Source organism: Motacilla alba, chromosome 1, assembly GCF_015832195.1.
Source record: "Motacilla alba alba isolate MOTALB_02 chromosome 1, Motacilla_alba_V1.0_pri, whole genome shotgun sequence".
Classification (NCBI taxonomy): Eukaryota; Metazoa; Chordata; class Aves; order Passeriformes; family Motacillidae; genus Motacilla; species Motacilla alba.
The window spans coordinates 51,435,878-51,452,578 of NC_052016.1; the positions used below are offsets into that span (position 1 = coordinate 51,435,878).

Below are 16,701 nucleotides of genomic sequence, written 5' to 3' on the forward strand. Positions count from 1 at the left end.
GGCACTTCAATATGTAGACTTTCTTAGTCTGATATAAGTGTATATTTGAGTTTTATATGGGGAGTTATTTTCAGCATAAACAGAGCCCATATTTTGTGCATGAATTGATTTATACATTCCCTCCTCTGCTCACCCCACCTGCAGAGAGTGCTGAGTCACCAGGATGATACAGCTCTGCTCAAAGCCTACATCGTGGAGTGGCGCAAGTTCTTCACCCAGTGCGACATTTTGCCCAAGCCCTTCTGTCAGTTAGAGATCACTCTGATGGGCAAGCAGGGCAGCAACAAGAAGTCCAACGTGGAAGACAGCATTGTTCGAAAGGTGAGTGAGCTGTACTGCCAGAGAGCTTTGTTGCACAGCTGGCCTCAGTAACAGCACTGAACAGAACTACATTCTGTAGCTCAACATGAAGTTGCACCAATCCTGTAATGTGATGCAGTAGCATTGGTAGCAATCACTAAAAATAAGAAATCACACTATGGAGTATAAAGGGGCACATCGAGTGATGAAGATTTTGATAAGAGCCTCCATTACTAATCTTAAAACTTTGCAGTGCTTAGATGAGATGTGGAGTTTTTTGTAAACTACAGATGCATTACTTGCATACTGAACTTTCTTGTTGGACAATGCAATATAAAACTGTCATGTCCTTCTCTTCATGTAACTTTAGTGTTAGTTGAGTTTTTAGTTTTGTCAAAGACCATGCCTGCCAAATGGTGAATTATATTTGGGTGTTTGCCTCAAAAGTACCCCCAATACAGCAACTCCTGATGCATTGTATTGCAGGAAAGGTACTTTGACTGATTATGAAGAACTGTAGAAGTAATAGAGATTTATGGAAGGAATGTATGAATTCAGGACTGATTCCCTTAGCTGTCCAGTTGCATAAAGTAAATTTAGAATGTGAGCTGAATATGACTTGTATAACAAGTTCAGAGCAAGATCAAGTTCTGACATAGCTGAACTTCTGTGTAGTTTAATTTTAATTCTGTGTAGTTTAATTCTGAAAATTACGTTATAAATTGCTCAATTTCTGTTTCTGATGTCTTGTACTTTTTTGCACAAACGTAGGTCTGCATGTACCTTTCTGACAGGTTTTTTTTTTAATTTCTTCCTGATATGCAGCTCATGCTAGATACATGGAATGAATCCATATTTTCAAACATAAAAAACAGACTTCAGGACAGTGCAATGAAGCTAGTTCATGCTGAAAGACTAGGAGAGGCTTTCGACTCCCAGCTGGTTATTGGAGTTCGAGAATCATATGGTACGTCTTGCACACACTGATCTGTTGCCTCCTCACTTTATTAAATGAATATTCTTCATACAAAGTTGGCAGTTGTGGTGGTAGAGTTGGAATTATCTCAGCATTTTGTATTGATTTTTTTTGTTGTGCTTGTTGATACATGATACCAATTAAGTTTTATAAATAAATCTTTAGCTTCTAAATGATTTACCTGTGTATCAGTTACTGCAAAATCAATGTTTTCAAAGAGAAGAGTACTTTTTGACATTTTGGGGTGGCACATATAACTGTACAACAACAGTATGTCTGTACTCTTTTACATACTGTTTCTGGTTCTTCAGACAGTTTGAAGAAGTGCTAAACAGGCTGCATTTAAGAGTTTGAGTCTCTCTTTGTTGCAGAACAGATCTGTATATCTGAAACTTCTGTGATATTTCAGCATTGCCTGCTACTTTAGAAAGCTGTCCAGCCTGTTGAACTAAACTTGTGGCTAATATTCTTTAAGACAGCTTTTTATATGTCAAGTTCTAACTTTTTTTAAAGCATATTCCATTTAATGAATATTCATTTCTCTGTAATAGTTGAGAGGAAAGTGGAAACTCTCTTTCAAATGGTGCAAAGCACTGCGATAAGCTTACTGTCTCCATTCTTGTAAAACACGGAAAAAAGTCTAAAATGGAGACATTGTGATTTCAGGAACAGTGAAATTTCAGTGTCTAAGAGAAGCTTTTTGCTCAGTCAGGTGGAGAACTTTTCCCTTTATTAGGCACTATTTTGAGCTTTTTTATTCCTTCCTTACAATTTTGCAGTTGTATGTGTATTTATGGTTACCCAGTTTGAATGCCTGAAGTGCTGGAGCTAAGTATGAAACTTTTTTCCAGTTTGCCATAGTTGATCTGAATGTTTCCGGGAGCAAAGATTGGCCAAATTTGGTTACCTTTGTGATCAGAGGCCATTTATCAGATCTTTAAAATTGTTCAATGCAACCTTTTAGTAAAAGTCTCACTCCCTCATTGAACTTTGCTTATTATTAGCCACATAAATTTCCAATACTTGAGAGTAAGTTTGGACTTTCTCTTTGCAGTTAACCTTTGTTCTAATCCTGAAGATAAACTTCAGATATATCGGGATAACTTTGAAAAGGCATATTTGGATTCAACAGAGAGATTTTATAGAACACAGGCTCCTTCTTATTTACAACAAAACGGTGTACAGAATTATATGAAATATGTAAGTAAAAATTCTGTTGTGACTTCGTACTGAATGTGTTAGTACTTAAAATGATTGCTGTTCTACTTTTGCACAGGCAGATGCTAAACTAAAAGAAGAAGAGAAAAGAGCTCTACGATATTTAGAAACAAGACGTGAATGTAACTCTGTAGAAGCAGTGAGTATAATGTGTAGAAAAATTGTGTATTTCCTAGTTATATAGTGATATATTGTAGTTTTTTGTTTTGTGTTACAGTATTATTTGATAGCACTAAATTGGAACTGTTTATTTTATGTTGCTAATCATAAATTATATGTTGCAAAAACATGTATTACTTTCCAATCTGGTAATCTACAATTTCTGCAAATGTTTAAATAGTACATGTAGATCAAAAGTTAAAACTGAAAGGCAGGTTTTTATTCAGATTGGTTTTTGTTCTTTCATTTTGAGTTAGGTATGGTGGATTTTTTTCTCTGGTTAACCATGGATGAGAATCACATTTGAAAATGAACTGTCAAATATGTTTGGCAAACGATTTCTCAGTGCTCATTTATAACACCTGAATGAGTTATTGTTCATTGCAATCAAAAGGAGCAATAGAAATTTCATTTTAGCTGTAATATATTTCGTCTTAGGCTGAAATATGGCCATTTAATATAAAAAATTGGTTTTCTTTTTTTCCTTCCCCTTCTTCCTTCTTCAGCAATTTTTTTACACAGTTCAGATTCTAGAAGAAGAATGCAATGAATATGTCATAATTGTCTGTGTTGAAATTAGTTCAGGAAACAGGTTATTTTAAATAAATACCTTTTAAATCTGATCATTTTTTTGAAGTGGATCAAAATGTGCTTTACACCTTTTGTTAAGCTGTGAGTCATTCATTTTGCACAGGTATAAATTGTAGCCCGTATAAAGAGGCTGACAAAGGAGAGATGTTCCTGACATATACAGGCAGTTTCTTTTCTAGATCTAATGCCTTGTTCAAGCCATCCAGCTTGGTCCAAATAGGGTATGCTGGAATGAGAACTATTCTTAGCTCTTGGATGTATACTTGGAAATGAAGTAGGGTAGTTACTGTTCCAAAAGTGGTGGCTCCCTTGAGAGAAAAGAGTCGATAGAAATACTAATCTCCTTAGTGGAATGGAGGAGACTTTGCCACATTTACTAACCTAAGTGTTTTGAAAAAATATGGTTCCTGCATAGATTCTATTCAAACTGCACATACTTTTATGAATCAGTGAGTGAGTTAATTATTTTATAAAGCTAATTGTTGAGTACAGGTTAGATTTTGTGTCATGGCAAACTTGAGACAAATCAGACTTTGGTTCAGATGGCTGCTTGAGCTAATCCTGTGTTTAATGTATTTCAGCTCATGGAGTGCTGCGTCAATGCCCTGGTGACATCTTTTAAAGAGACTATTTTAGCTGAATGCCAAGGCATGATCAAACGAAATGAAACAGAAAGTAAGTGGAGCTTCAAGAGCAGTGCAGGGTGAACCCGGCATGAACTGCATAAAAATAGATTTGTGTGTAGATATATCAAATTACTGTTTTGAATAGATGGTGGTAGTGTTTCATATAAAAATATTATTGCACATGAACAATCCCACAAAAAATTACCATCGTTGATTCATATTTTTTCCTATCACTTTCGAAATCTATGTACACAATACTTTTAATTTGAATGAGTGGATAGCTCTAATATTGTTTGAAAGAAAATATTTTGTGCTCTGTTTTCTTAATTTTTTTCTACACTTACTTGTATTATATTGACCAACTCTGGTAAATGCTCCATATGTCTTTACTTTTTCTTTGAGTACTCCAGATACAAACATTTCCTCTTTGTTTCATCCCACTACCTCTTTACACCTGGGGAAAAAAGTGAAACATTTCTTTATGAAAGACTTTTTTTCTGAAAGGCAGGGAGAAAAATTTCTTATTATGATTATTGATGCAGGACCTGTTGGTCAAATGAACAAAATCTTTGCAAAGCTGTTCATGGGGTTTTATAGCCAGTATATCAGTGTGAGTGTTGAAAGTTAGCTCTGCATGCCTTTTGAAAGTTTTCAGAAGATTTTTGACTCTGCTGCCAAAAGTTGAGAAGTTAGTGTGGTAAAACAAACTAAATATGTCATTAAAATGTTGCAATTCAGGTAGGAAAAATGAAAACAAGAAACCAAACTGAAATCATAGGTTAATTTTTCTTTGAGGTCTTGATATCCTGCAGCCAGGGAATATTTACTAATGTCTTCAAAGGTTTTAATATCTATTGAAATGAGAAAACAGTTTTATGACTTAGAATATTATAGAAAATACTCACTTCTAAAGCAAACATTTAAGAAAATATTTGACCTCAAAACTATGTCATACTGATCTGTTCATCTAGCAGCATGATTTCTGGCAATAGCCCAGAGCTAAATGTAGAAAGCAGTGAAACTTCTTATGAGTATATGTTACAGCCTTTGGGAGAATGCAGGAGGCTTATGTAAATACAGAGCTTCAGAAGGGTTCATCTTCTAAAAGACCTTTCTTTAGAAACCTGCTGAACTATTCACACAGCCCTCTCTTGTGGCTGTGTCTGTCCTGTGGTAGTGCTTGGTCGCAGGGCACTTCCGCTCAGTCTGTAAGAACTGTTTCAAATGCTTCAATGAAGGGTGCAGGTGCAGATGACTGAAACGTAATTAAAGACTGGAGCTATGCATAGTAATGTATGCATCTGATAGTGTCCTCTGCTGTGCTTTGCTTACTCATCTGACTGCTGATATTATCTGCCCCAAAGAATTCAGTGATGTTTTCTTTATTAAACAGCTCTGACAAAAAGGGGCTGTTTTGGTGGGGATTTTTGGCTATGAGCTAGGCACATACTCTTATTATGTTAAGTAATATTTTCATGCTGTGCAAAAACAAGAAGGAATAATATTTTTCAACTAAAATCTATCAAAAATGTCATAGCTTGCAAACACTTCAGAATTGACTTTCTGTGGTTTTGTTTGCTTGGAGACTGGGGAAGGGAGGCCTAAATTTTATTCCTGAAGTGCAACAGAAATAAAAAGTATGCTTGGCTTTCATGAATACAGAATGAAAGCAGACTTTAAGTACCCCAATAACTACAGCATTGATTTCTTTACTCTTCAGTGTCATAATATATTCTGAGAGAAGTTCCAGTAAAATACTCCATCTGGTTTTGTTAATTTGAAGTCTATCTTTGAAGAATTTATCGGTTTTTGGATTCTGCAGTCTTAGGGATGCACCTGGAATCTTTCTTTGCTACTGATTCTTAAGAGAAACCACTGATATTTTTTTTGAGTATTTATGGCATCTCTACTGTACAGAAACAGATGTAGAGCCCTTTAACATATTTTTTGTTTATCTTTTTCTGTCCTCTTTTTCACCCTCTTACTCTTTTTAAAAGCCTAGATTAAAAGATCTAGTAAAAGTTGTGCTTTTTGGACATTTTGTAAGTAAAACGGTGCTGCCGTTTCTTGTAGCAGATCTAAATTGCACTGAGAATGCCTCCAACTACATATTTTTTCTGTTTCCTGGGATTCAGCCTGTTATGAGTAGTCTGTAGTAGCATTGCAAATTCTTATTCTCAACTTTATTTGTAGTTTCCATTCTCTAATTTGCTCTGTTATGTTCTAAAAGGATTTGTTTTCTTCTCTGTGCTTTTCTATTTGCTTCTGCAGCAGCTGTTGCTGTACAGATGATGGTAGCATATTTCATCCTCGGTGGTGATGGGATCTTGATGTTTGTTGCTGACAAAAGTAATGCAGAGGAGAAAGCAAAGGCAGGGCCTCTGACTTTTCCACTTTCACAGTAGACAACATTGAGGAACTAAGTGAATCTATAAATTTTGTTTTCTGACAAAAAATGTGTCCCATTGTTCTACTTCATGAAGCAAAGTCCTTTACCAAGCTGAGTTCAAATCTCTGTGGTCTCTTTACAACAATCTGGTGACCTTAATCCCAGTGTTCTTTGTGGACAGGTTTGTCAAGATGATTATTGATGTTTCAATATCCTTTTTTTTTTTTTTTAAGCAGTACTAAAATATCTTCACAAAAGGTAGAAAAATAACGCATCACGTTTTGAAGTTTTTGTCCTGGTAACTTTCTGAAAAACTAAATAAACTCTTTGGGAAGAAGAGTTCACTGTTTCCATTAGTCAGTTTTGGTTACTTCAGAACTTTGCAAGCTTTTATAAAACAAAGCATTGTAAGTGGTGTTGAAACATACACAAAGACAGGTGTGTCAGGCTTTAGTTTAAAATATAAAAATGTCTTGAATCCATACAGTTTCCTGCATAAACTCCTGTAGGCTTCCAACTGAGAGACATTCTTGCCAGGGTTTTGAAGGCAATTTGTTAGAACCTGGACTTAATCCAAATTGGTATTAGTTTTAGGGGGGTCTTATTGAAGCTTGTGATACTGTATGCATTAGCATACTATATAAGATACTATATGCATAAGCAAGTATTACATTGCAATAAATATACCTTTTATTGCCTTCAAAAGAATCTTCTTGTGGGACCAGAATTAGAACAGTACTCAAGACATCTTTCTTTTTAAGAGATGAATTAGATTATCCATTCTTCACGTATTTAATGTTCCGCTTGAGACATGCCTAGGAGAAATGCAGTATATTTGGGTTTTATAGATGTCTTTGTCTGGTGGCTTCATCAGTATTTGTATATTTCAGAGTTGCATTTAATGTTTTCACTGATGGATAAAGTTCCGAATGGCATAGAGCCTATGCTAAAGGATTTGGAAGAACATATTGTTAGTGCTGGACTTGCAGACATGGTAGCAGCTGCTGAAACTATTACTACTGTAAGTGTATTGGGTTTTAGTAAAATAACAACAGGAAAACAACTTTGCAGAAGTTAAGTATTCTCTATTTTTGGGACAAATGCATGAATGGAAATAATTTTTAAGATTTTGTGTTTAGAGATCAAATTTTGATCCACTGAAAGTTTTAAATGTCTTTGGGATAACTTCTTATTTTTTGTTTTCAGTTATGGCTTTAAAAAATAAATCTAATTTGCAGTAAAGTTATAAATTAAGTACATGGAATATTTAAACAATACAATTATGCTAGAATCTTAATTTTAAAAGCCTAATAAATTTTCCCAGAATTATAACTTCTTGATGAAATTTTAAATTTGCTTTCAATCCAAGAGTGGTTGTTCAGTGTGGAAATTATAAGGGTTTTTTCCCACTGTACTTTTTCAGCTTTTTATCATCTTTTTTTCCACGGGGTCTAAGAGGCCTAGGTGTCTACAGCAGTTAGGGTGTGGCATTTGTCTTTTATTGATTCTCGAAAACGTCCTTTAAAATAAAATGTTACTGTATAGTATTTGAAAGTTACAGTTGGGGTTTTCTTGTTTAGTTTTTTTTTTTTTGTATATTGGAAATACTATCCTGAAAGTCTGTGTTTAAGCCTACAAATTGTAGAGCTCTTCGATCCAGAGACTAAAGATAAAATGTAAATTCACAGTATGCAGATTTTTGAGGGTACAGCATTTTTACAGATTAGGGAATTATGTGTATGCTCACACTGAATTCTGTGGAACCTTGGTTTTTATTTGAATTTTGCCTCTTTAGGATTCTGAGAAGTATGTAGAGCAATTGCTCACGCTATTTAATCGGTTTAGCAAGTTGGTTAAAGAAGCTTTTCAAGATGATCCAAGATTTCTTACTGCCAGAGATAAGGTATGTGTTTCTGCTGGTCTTTTGTTCACTGTAAGACTTGTTGCAATTTCTGTTATGATGTCTCCAAAACGCATGTGCACATTCACTGTTAAATTTAGAAGCTGCAATTACTCTATTAAATGTGCAGACTAAAATATTGATGAAACTTACTACCAGCTTAGGAGCTTTCAATTTCTGTTTTAGTGCTGCATAAAGTTGCATATATATATTCAGCTTTGTAATGGTGTAGAGTGTAGCTATGATATTTTATGAAAAACCTTTTGTTAGGATTTTCTTCTTCTCCTGTGAAGCTGAAGGGCTTCAGCTTCAAGTGTAAACAATTTGTTATCTGCTACTCTAGAATGCAGCAGGTGCTTCCTTGATTGGTCGATGTGGGATGTTTTTACTTGGTGACCAGTCAAGGAGGCAACAGCTCTCAGATTCTCTGGGAGTTACAGAACTTTGTTATTCATTTTATTTTATTTTTGTCTCACTTTTTAATGCATCTTTTCTTTCTGTTCTTTTAGTATAGTTTTAGTGTGGTCTTTTTTAATGTAATATATATCATAATATAATGAACCAGCCTTCTGAAACATGGAGTCAAGAGTTCTTCTTTCCTTCACCAAGTCCTGGCTGCTCTGCAGACCAGAAGAGTAGAGCACATCAGAAGATGACCTTTGTATTGAGAACCAAAATGTCCAATTCAGCCATAATTTGTGTTTGGAATTTATTTTGTATTTGTGTCATGACTTCAGATGTGCAACCTGCTCCATGTAATCCCTTGCTAAGTTGCTGTTTAAAGGAATCTAGTATGTTTGTGGAAATGAGGAAAACATCAGTTTATTGGGAAATTGAGTCATAGAATTTGAATTCTCAGACTGAAAATAGAATCTGCAAGCTTTGGGCTAATTAAAAAATTTGAATTAATTCCATGTTACAGTAGTGTAAAAAGACATAAAATCTTTGCAATTCATATCAGAGAGAAATGGAGTGAAGCACCAATAATCTAATTATTTTTCAGGCGTACAAAGCAGTTGTGAATGATGCTACAATATTTAAACTTGAATTGCCATTGAAGCAAAAGGGGTAAGCCATGTAAACTTTATGCGAATCAAGGTTTTTAAAATGTCTCTTCAAAAAGTAATGCTGTGTTTAAAAGGGCTTTGTGTTATTTGCATTATGGAATTTCAGATTGCTTATTGACCTCTGGTGAGACTTTTCGTGTAGAAGCGGATCAGTGAATAGCAGCCTTGTTCAGCTTTAATTTATTTGTAGTATTTGGGGATCTGTTCTTTTATACCATGAGTCAATTTGTTAGCTGAAGTTCATAATGGTTTCCTGGATTTTTAATAACAAAAACCTCAGCTGTATAACTGCCACAACTTCAGCCAAGGTCCTGGGGAAAAATGAGGCAGTAATCTTCATGGGAATAACTGTGACTGATTAAGGTGTAACCATCCACAAGCTGTTTTCCACCTCCTCTTGTGCCAGTTGTGAGTGTGACCTGTCCAGCTGTTGCATTTTTGTTTCAGTGCAGGATTAACCAGGTTAGTTTAAACAACTTCCAGTAGATTAGGCAGACCTGCGTGACTCAAGAAGAAGGACCATGCTTACAGTGCCCGCTCTGCTTACTCAGCCAAGAGAAGGTAGCAGTCAGTTAATTGATTGTTAACATTTACCATGTGATGTGCCACTTGAGTAGGAACTTGTGTTTATTTAGGTGCTTGAGATTGCTTATATATAGTTTGTCGTCTGATTTACTATGGAAACAAAGCTTTTGTAGCTGGGCTGCCAGCTTCCCTTTCCAATTGCTTCTGGTTAGGGGTGGATGGTTATAAATATCTATCCAGCATCTTGGTTCATATTCTGGGTTTGGTTTTGGATAATGGCAAGCCAGAATAGGGATTAGTCTTTCTTCTTTTATTTATTGGAGGAATGCTGTCACAAAAGACTGGATCCCTGCTTTCTATACTTTGCATAGAAATAGGTACGGTAGAAGAGTTTCTGAGGTATCTTCTAATAGTTTCCTTTCCTCTGGGACCATCCCAATTGATACCTCATTCAAAAGATTTCACTCCTTAAGTGAACCCAGCCTAGAGGTTTCTTAGAAACCGGTGTAATTGTGATGGTCTTCTGTTCAGATTCTTCTTCCCAGGCACTTTGAAGTTGTCTAGTTATGCAGCCTGGTTTGAGCAACATGAAACTTCATCTTGCTTAGTCTTCTGTAATAGCCAAAAGACTTGTGATCCGCTTGTACTTCAAATGGTCTTTAGGAGGGCAGAAGACATTAGCCTGCAAGCTGCTTCATGAATTAAAAAAAAGGACAAGTTGTCTGAAGAGTGTTAGCTCTGTCTATACCAATTGATGAGAGGCTGAAGTAATGAGCAAGGAAAATGGATTCTTGAGTTTGCTGTGGACCCTTGAGTAGCAGTCAAGGTTGGTTGGTGCCATCTGACTCTAGGAATAGGGATTGGTTCTCACCATTTGGTTTTATTCACCAGTCTAGACACAGGTTCGGAGCATGACCTGTGCTTGATGAATTTTGAAGAACCACAATCTGTCTACTGTAGCATCTTGTTCAGCTTTAGTCTGCATTTAATCTCCTAGCTTTTAGTCCATCTTTTATAGCTGTGATGAAATCATTTTATCCTGTTACTATGTGTTACATTGGTTAAGTTTTGCAGTCTGTGAAGTGTGGTGCAGGAGGCTGTTCTTGAGACCTCATTATAGCATACTGAGGAGATGAGTGAAACATTTCACTGTAGCATTTGTTAATTCTTTACGGGCATACTTCTTTCCATACAATATTTTGTTGTTTCACCCTGTAGTTTCACCTGTATGCTTCATTGTTACAGTTCTAAAATTGTAATTAGTTAAAATAAGCTGTAGAAGCTTTCTGAAAGTGTTTGCCAGTATTTATCCTTTCAAGAAGAAAGGGTTTTATCCCTAATTTTTCATTAGTTTAAGGAGGATATAAATTCACCACCAGGATCCTTGCCAAGGGGATCAGGAGAGAGCAGTCTGTCTTGTTAACAGTGTGACTACTCCAAAATAGCAGTATTCTGTATGGTTTGAAGAAATACTGTTCTTCTTTTATCTAGTGTTGGATTGAAAACACAGCCTGAATCCAAATGCCCTGAGCTTCTTGCTAATTACTGTGACATGTTGCTAAGAAAAACACCACTAAGCAAAAAACTAACCTCTGAAGAAATTGAAGCAAAGCTTAAAGAAGTGGTATGTTTTTGCTTTTTATTTCAGAATTATTTTGAAGAATGAATTTGTTTGGTTTATTTCCTTATGTGGGTTGAGGCCTTGATCTTCAAAAGCAGTTATGCGGGATGTAGTAGTAGAAAAAAGAGATTATTATGTTATGAAGTGTCTGTGTGTTTAAATATTGTAAATCATTGAGTGTTTCATGTCTCCTGTGTTGGTTCACAAAATTGGTATGTTAAATTAACACCTGTATGAGACTGTAACATATTACAATAACTAATATTTGTCTAGAAAATAATACAGGGGATTTTCACATAACAGTGTCAATGTCTTCTTTAAGATAATTGCTTGATGTTTGAAAAAATAAGAAATGGACGGTGTGATATTATGAAACATTCATTGCTGATGCCTGTGATAGTATTAACACAGTTGCTCTTAAGGCAGTGTCAAGTAGCTTTTCTCTAGTCATAGTCTGCAGTGCCATTAGATCAGCATTCTGATCTCTGATCTGACTCGTCTGGTTGACAGTGCAAATAAATGTATTAAACTCTATTTTTGACAGCTTTTGGTACTTAAATATGTACAGAATAAAGATGTTTTCATGCGATATCACAAAGCTCACTTAACAAGACGTCTGATATTAGATATATCAGCTGATAGTGAAATTGAGGAGAATATGGTGGAATGGCTCAGAGTAAGTAACATCACCTCTTTCTTTGGTTTACCTCATGCTTGTGATTAATTAATATTCCACTCTTGAACTTAAATATCTGTCTTGCTTAGGTGAGTTTTATCTTTAATAGCAGGCCATTCAGGGCATCTTAATACTTTCCTTCTATCACAGTACTTCATTAAAGTAAAACTGTTTGGCTCTTCTCTAGTAGCACCAGTATCAGATTTTAAAATATTTCACATACAGTTATCTAAACGTTTCATATATTCCATATAAGCAAAATGCAGTGTACTTGTTTAATTATGTAAATAATTTGAGATCCATTGTAATTTTAATTTTTTAATGTAGATTAGAATGTTATTTGCATGCCTGAAACATTCCTTCAAATTTCAGAACTCATGGATTCTTTAATGCATGCATATGTTCTTCAGCACTTGAAATTCTTTAAAAGAATCACCATATGCTCTTAAGGGATAACTACTTATGATCCATGCAAAAAACCCTTTATATTGCATTGCAGATTCACTATTACTGGGAAGTGATGATACCAGTGTACTTCTTTGTGCTCTTAATTTATTTGAGCTTATTATTTTAAAAATTAAGCTTTTTGTTCATAGTTTTCTATGTCATATTTGCTGTTCTGTTTGTTTATGTAGGAAGTGGGAATGCCAGCAGACTATGTAAACAAGCTGGCTAGAATGTTCCAGGATATCAAAGTCTCTGAAGACTTGAACCAGGCATTCAAAGAAATGCACAAAAATAATAAGCTTGCTTTACCAGGTATTGTTTTCAAATTATTTGCTACTTTTTATTTCTCTTAGTGAAAAATAGCTCTGTTAAATCTTAGTTTAAAAATTACGCCAAGTGCAGTTTGAACACAGTCTCCACGGCACTGTTGGCCCTAGATTGGAATTGTCTGTAGACTCTGCTTTCTCCTGCAGTTGATACTAGAGCTGTATCACTCTGTGAGTTGTTTTGGGTTTTTCTTGTGAGCAGTCTCGTAGATACAGATTCCCTTCTCTTGTAGACAAATTGGAAGCAGAGGCTTGAATTGGCATCAGCCGGGTGAATGCCTGAACTACCTTCTTTTATACCCTCGTCATTCTTCTAGTGCTCCGTGCTGTGCTCCTCCTTTATCTGCCAGCAGGAGAGCTGGATGCATGCTATGGAGAGCTTAAATCACATTCTGAGATTGTTTCACTGATGAGAGAGGCTGAGGGAAATCAAGTATTGGATCTGCCATGCTGAAAACCCTTGAGTAGTGCTTATAAGTATCAACTGTAAAGCTGCACCAGTGTTTAAGGAGCTCTGCAGCAGCAAGAGAAAAAAACAGGTTTTGATCAGTGCTGCTGGCTGAAAGCCAGTGGTGTATGGAGTGCCTTAGTGTTTAAGTAGGTAGACACCCTGCAACTTTCTAAAAATTCAATCCTTCATAGTTGTGTTGAGAGTAGGAAAAAACCCGAAACATTTTAATTTATCTGTCTGTTACACCTGGAGATTCATATCATCCAATGTCATCTTACAGCTGACTCTGTGAATATTAAAATTTTAAATGCTGGCGCCTGGTCCCGAAGTTCTGAAAAAGTGTTTGTCTCACTGCCCACGGAATTAGAAGATCTCATCCCAGAGGTCGAAGAATTTTATAAAAAGAATCACAGCGGTAGAAAACTCCACTGGCACCACCTCATGTCCAATGGAATTGTAAGTGTTAAGTTTTCATTGTATCAGTCTTAATGACTGCACACTCTGTGTATTTGTAATAGTAAGAAAGCTTGTGATTCGGACAGGCTTATAAGTAAAATTTTCATCCTCTTCACAGATAACATTTAAGAATGAGGTTGGCCAGTATGACTTGGAGGTTACAACATTTCAGCTGGCTGTGCTGTTTGCGTGGAACCAAAGACCCAGAGAGAAGATCAGCTTTGAAAATCTTAAACTGGCAACTGAACTCCCTGATGCAGAACTTAGGAGGACTTTATGGGTATATCCCTTTCTCTTGAAACAGATTGCTTCTTGGTTTTTGTACTCTGAAATACTGGATTAGTATTTTTAAAGCACTGTCTGATAACACTTGGAAACTGAAATGCGAATGCCTTTCTTGGTAGTCAGTTGTAGTGCTGGCTCCTTGCACTGCTACTGAGCACACACAGCCTTTACGTTGACATGTTCTCTCTGTGCAGTGTTACTTCACAAGCTTTTGGAAACTGCAAGAATTTTTTGACCATATGCTGTCTAAAGCAGAGAGTTACAGTTGTGTATTGTCAAGTAGGTCTGGTCTAACTCTAGGAAATTAGTGACACCTAGTAAATGTTGCTTAAAAATAACTTCAATGTTTGCTTTAGCAGACTACTAATTGTTTAGCTCATGAATAAAGAGAGAAATCACGTAAGTCAGACTTAACACCACTTCTGTAGCCGTGAGTTTGTGTGTTTTACTACTTTGTATCATTTTGCTTATGCTAACCTGTTTCAGAAGGAAATTTGGTAAACCGTGTCTCCTCTCTGATGTTACTAGTTCTAAACAAGGCTATGCGGTTCCCTCACTACAGTCAGTATTGCAGTGAATTATGGTTGTAGAAAGTAGTTGTTTCCATTTAGAAAGTCTGGTGTTTTATTTTCATTCTTTCTCTCCCTCCCCTTTTCTCTGTAGTCTCTTGTAGCATTTCCAAAGCTGAAACGTCAGGTTTTATTATATGAACCTCAAGTCAATTCACCCAAAGACTTTACAGAAGGAACCCTCTTCTCGGTGAACCAGGAGTTCAGTTTAATGTAAGATGATGTTTGAAAAATAAAATAACAGTGTACTGTTTTATAACTAAAGGATTTCACTTAAACTTAACCTTTGTTCTTGAAAGCTTTCAAAATTAACCTAGACACATGCTTTGCTGCCCTGCACTCACTTATTTTGGCAATAGTTGTGCTTCAAGTAGGTGATTTGACTATATGACCTCCAGCAGCCCCTTCAAACAAATGTTTTTATAATTCTAATTTTTGTGAAATAAAATTTCTTACACACTTAGGGACAAGGTGCAAAATTGGAGGCTTTGCTATGTTCCAGTTAGCAGTAAATCCATAAAATTTAATGGAAGACAGCCTGTAATCAAAGCAGTAGTGCTGTATAGATTATTGCATGCACACAGAAGTTCAGAAACAGAGTGATAAGTTAACAAAAAGGAAGTGAAGCTGCTTAATAATGTGGTGTGCTGTCAAGAGCCAGGATTTTTGGTGTGGCTCTCACCAGAGAGGAGTGTCTTTGTTTCTGTGAGAATTGCAGTGCTCTTTTACTGGTGCTTTGAAATCCTTCGAGCACAAGATAATACAAAGAGAGAATGTCTGAGTGATACATACTACGTTCAGCGTGGTTTACTTGCTTCTGCTTGCCTCTACTCTCAATGTCTATGATGAGAACTGGCTCCTTGCTAGGAACCTCAGATTCTGTGCCTCATTCTCAGCAGCAGCTGGACATGTGGATCTGTGGAGAAAGAGATAAGTGACAAATTTGCTTTCCTGGGACTTAGTTTATTGCCCAGGGCCATAATGCTTATTCCTGTCATCAGGATTCTGAGCTCTGGGAAATGATGAGAGGACATGACAGAAGACACAGGCTGTAGAGAAAGTTTGTGGGTGACCACTGAAGAATGCCATCAGCTTTCTTTGTTGCAGTTAGCTGGGTTTTGTGCCAAACAGTTCTTTGATGGAATATTAACTAGCCATATTTCCTGAACTTCATTGTAAAACCTTCCTCCAGAGAACCCTACATTTATATAATTAAATTGAAATATATTTTTCTGAAATTCTGTTGTTTCAGCTGCTGGATTTACTTGTAATGCTTGCTAGCATTATTTAGGTTTCATTGTGTGGAGACACTGGCATTAAGTTTTGTTCTGTCAGACAGCTCTCTCACTGCCGCAGTGCTAATAACCTATAAGTATCTGATCTGTCATGGTACTTGTTGGTGCTGTAATTTAACAGGAATTCTATAATTGAAAATTTTGGGTTTTTTTTTTTTTTTGCTCACTTTCATGCAATACAACTTTTTTCAGAAAAAACGCTAAAGTTCAGAAAAGGGGCAAGATAAATTTGATTGGTCGATTGCAACTTACTACAGAGAGAATGCGGGAAGAGGAGAATGAAGGAATAGTCCAGCTAAGAATATTGCGAACCCAGGCAAGTAACCTGCTGGAGGATTACAAAGTCCCCCTATTTCTTTTGTTGCATTATCATTACTGTAATTTGTTGTATTATCATTACATGCTGCCCACCGTTGGATGTTGATGTATGAAAGGGGTGCTCTTGAATCCTATTGGAAGTCACTTTTGCTGTATGACTCTAGATCCTTGTGAATACCTGATTTTGCATGTGTGTTCGTGCACTTGTAGTTACCAGCCTCCTGTTCTGAAGTACCAGGCCATCATCTTCAAAGAGGACAAAGTAGATATTACACAGGTGGTGAAGGCATGTGGTATGGGGTGAGTGACAGCAGCAGATTGGTAAAGTTGACTGACACTGGCCACCACCATGAATAAACAGCTGATCTTGATTGATCTTGATATCTCTTTGGTCTGTATGAAGGGAATAATCTTGGAGGTGGAATCACGCTGTAGTAGCAGTACTATGACTTTATGATTTTTCCTTAGAGGAGAAGTTGAAAAGTGCATCTTAGCTGTACAAACTG

The 16,701-nt window shown here is 36.2% G+C and overlaps 1 protein-coding gene across 1 annotated transcript in view; it reads left to right on the forward strand.

Annotated features, from left to right (window-relative positions):
* The window catches only part of CUL5 (cullin 5), a 32,539-nt gene that overhangs the window by 11,571 nt on the left and 4,267 nt on the right, over positions 1 to 16,701 (forward strand). Inside the window, exons 4-18 of the mRNA XM_038155805.1 lie at positions 145 to 321; positions 1,126 to 1,267; positions 2,331 to 2,476; positions 2,553 to 2,633; positions 3,826 to 3,919; positions 7,150 to 7,280; positions 8,055 to 8,162; positions 9,163 to 9,227; positions 11,243 to 11,375; positions 11,917 to 12,048; positions 12,684 to 12,807; positions 13,553 to 13,728; positions 13,847 to 14,008; positions 14,677 to 14,795; positions 16,070 to 16,193. Coding sequence (XP_038011733.1) covers positions 145 to 321; positions 1,126 to 1,267; positions 2,331 to 2,476; positions 2,553 to 2,633; positions 3,826 to 3,919; positions 7,150 to 7,280; positions 8,055 to 8,162; positions 9,163 to 9,227; positions 11,243 to 11,375; positions 11,917 to 12,048; positions 12,684 to 12,807; positions 13,553 to 13,728; positions 13,847 to 14,008; positions 14,677 to 14,795; positions 16,070 to 16,193 — 1,914 coding nt within the window. The remainder of the gene's footprint in view (positions 1 to 144; positions 322 to 1,125; positions 1,268 to 2,330; positions 2,477 to 2,552; positions 2,634 to 3,825; positions 3,920 to 7,149; positions 7,281 to 8,054; positions 8,163 to 9,162; positions 9,228 to 11,242; positions 11,376 to 11,916; positions 12,049 to 12,683; positions 12,808 to 13,552; positions 13,729 to 13,846; positions 14,009 to 14,676; positions 14,796 to 16,069; positions 16,194 to 16,701) is intronic.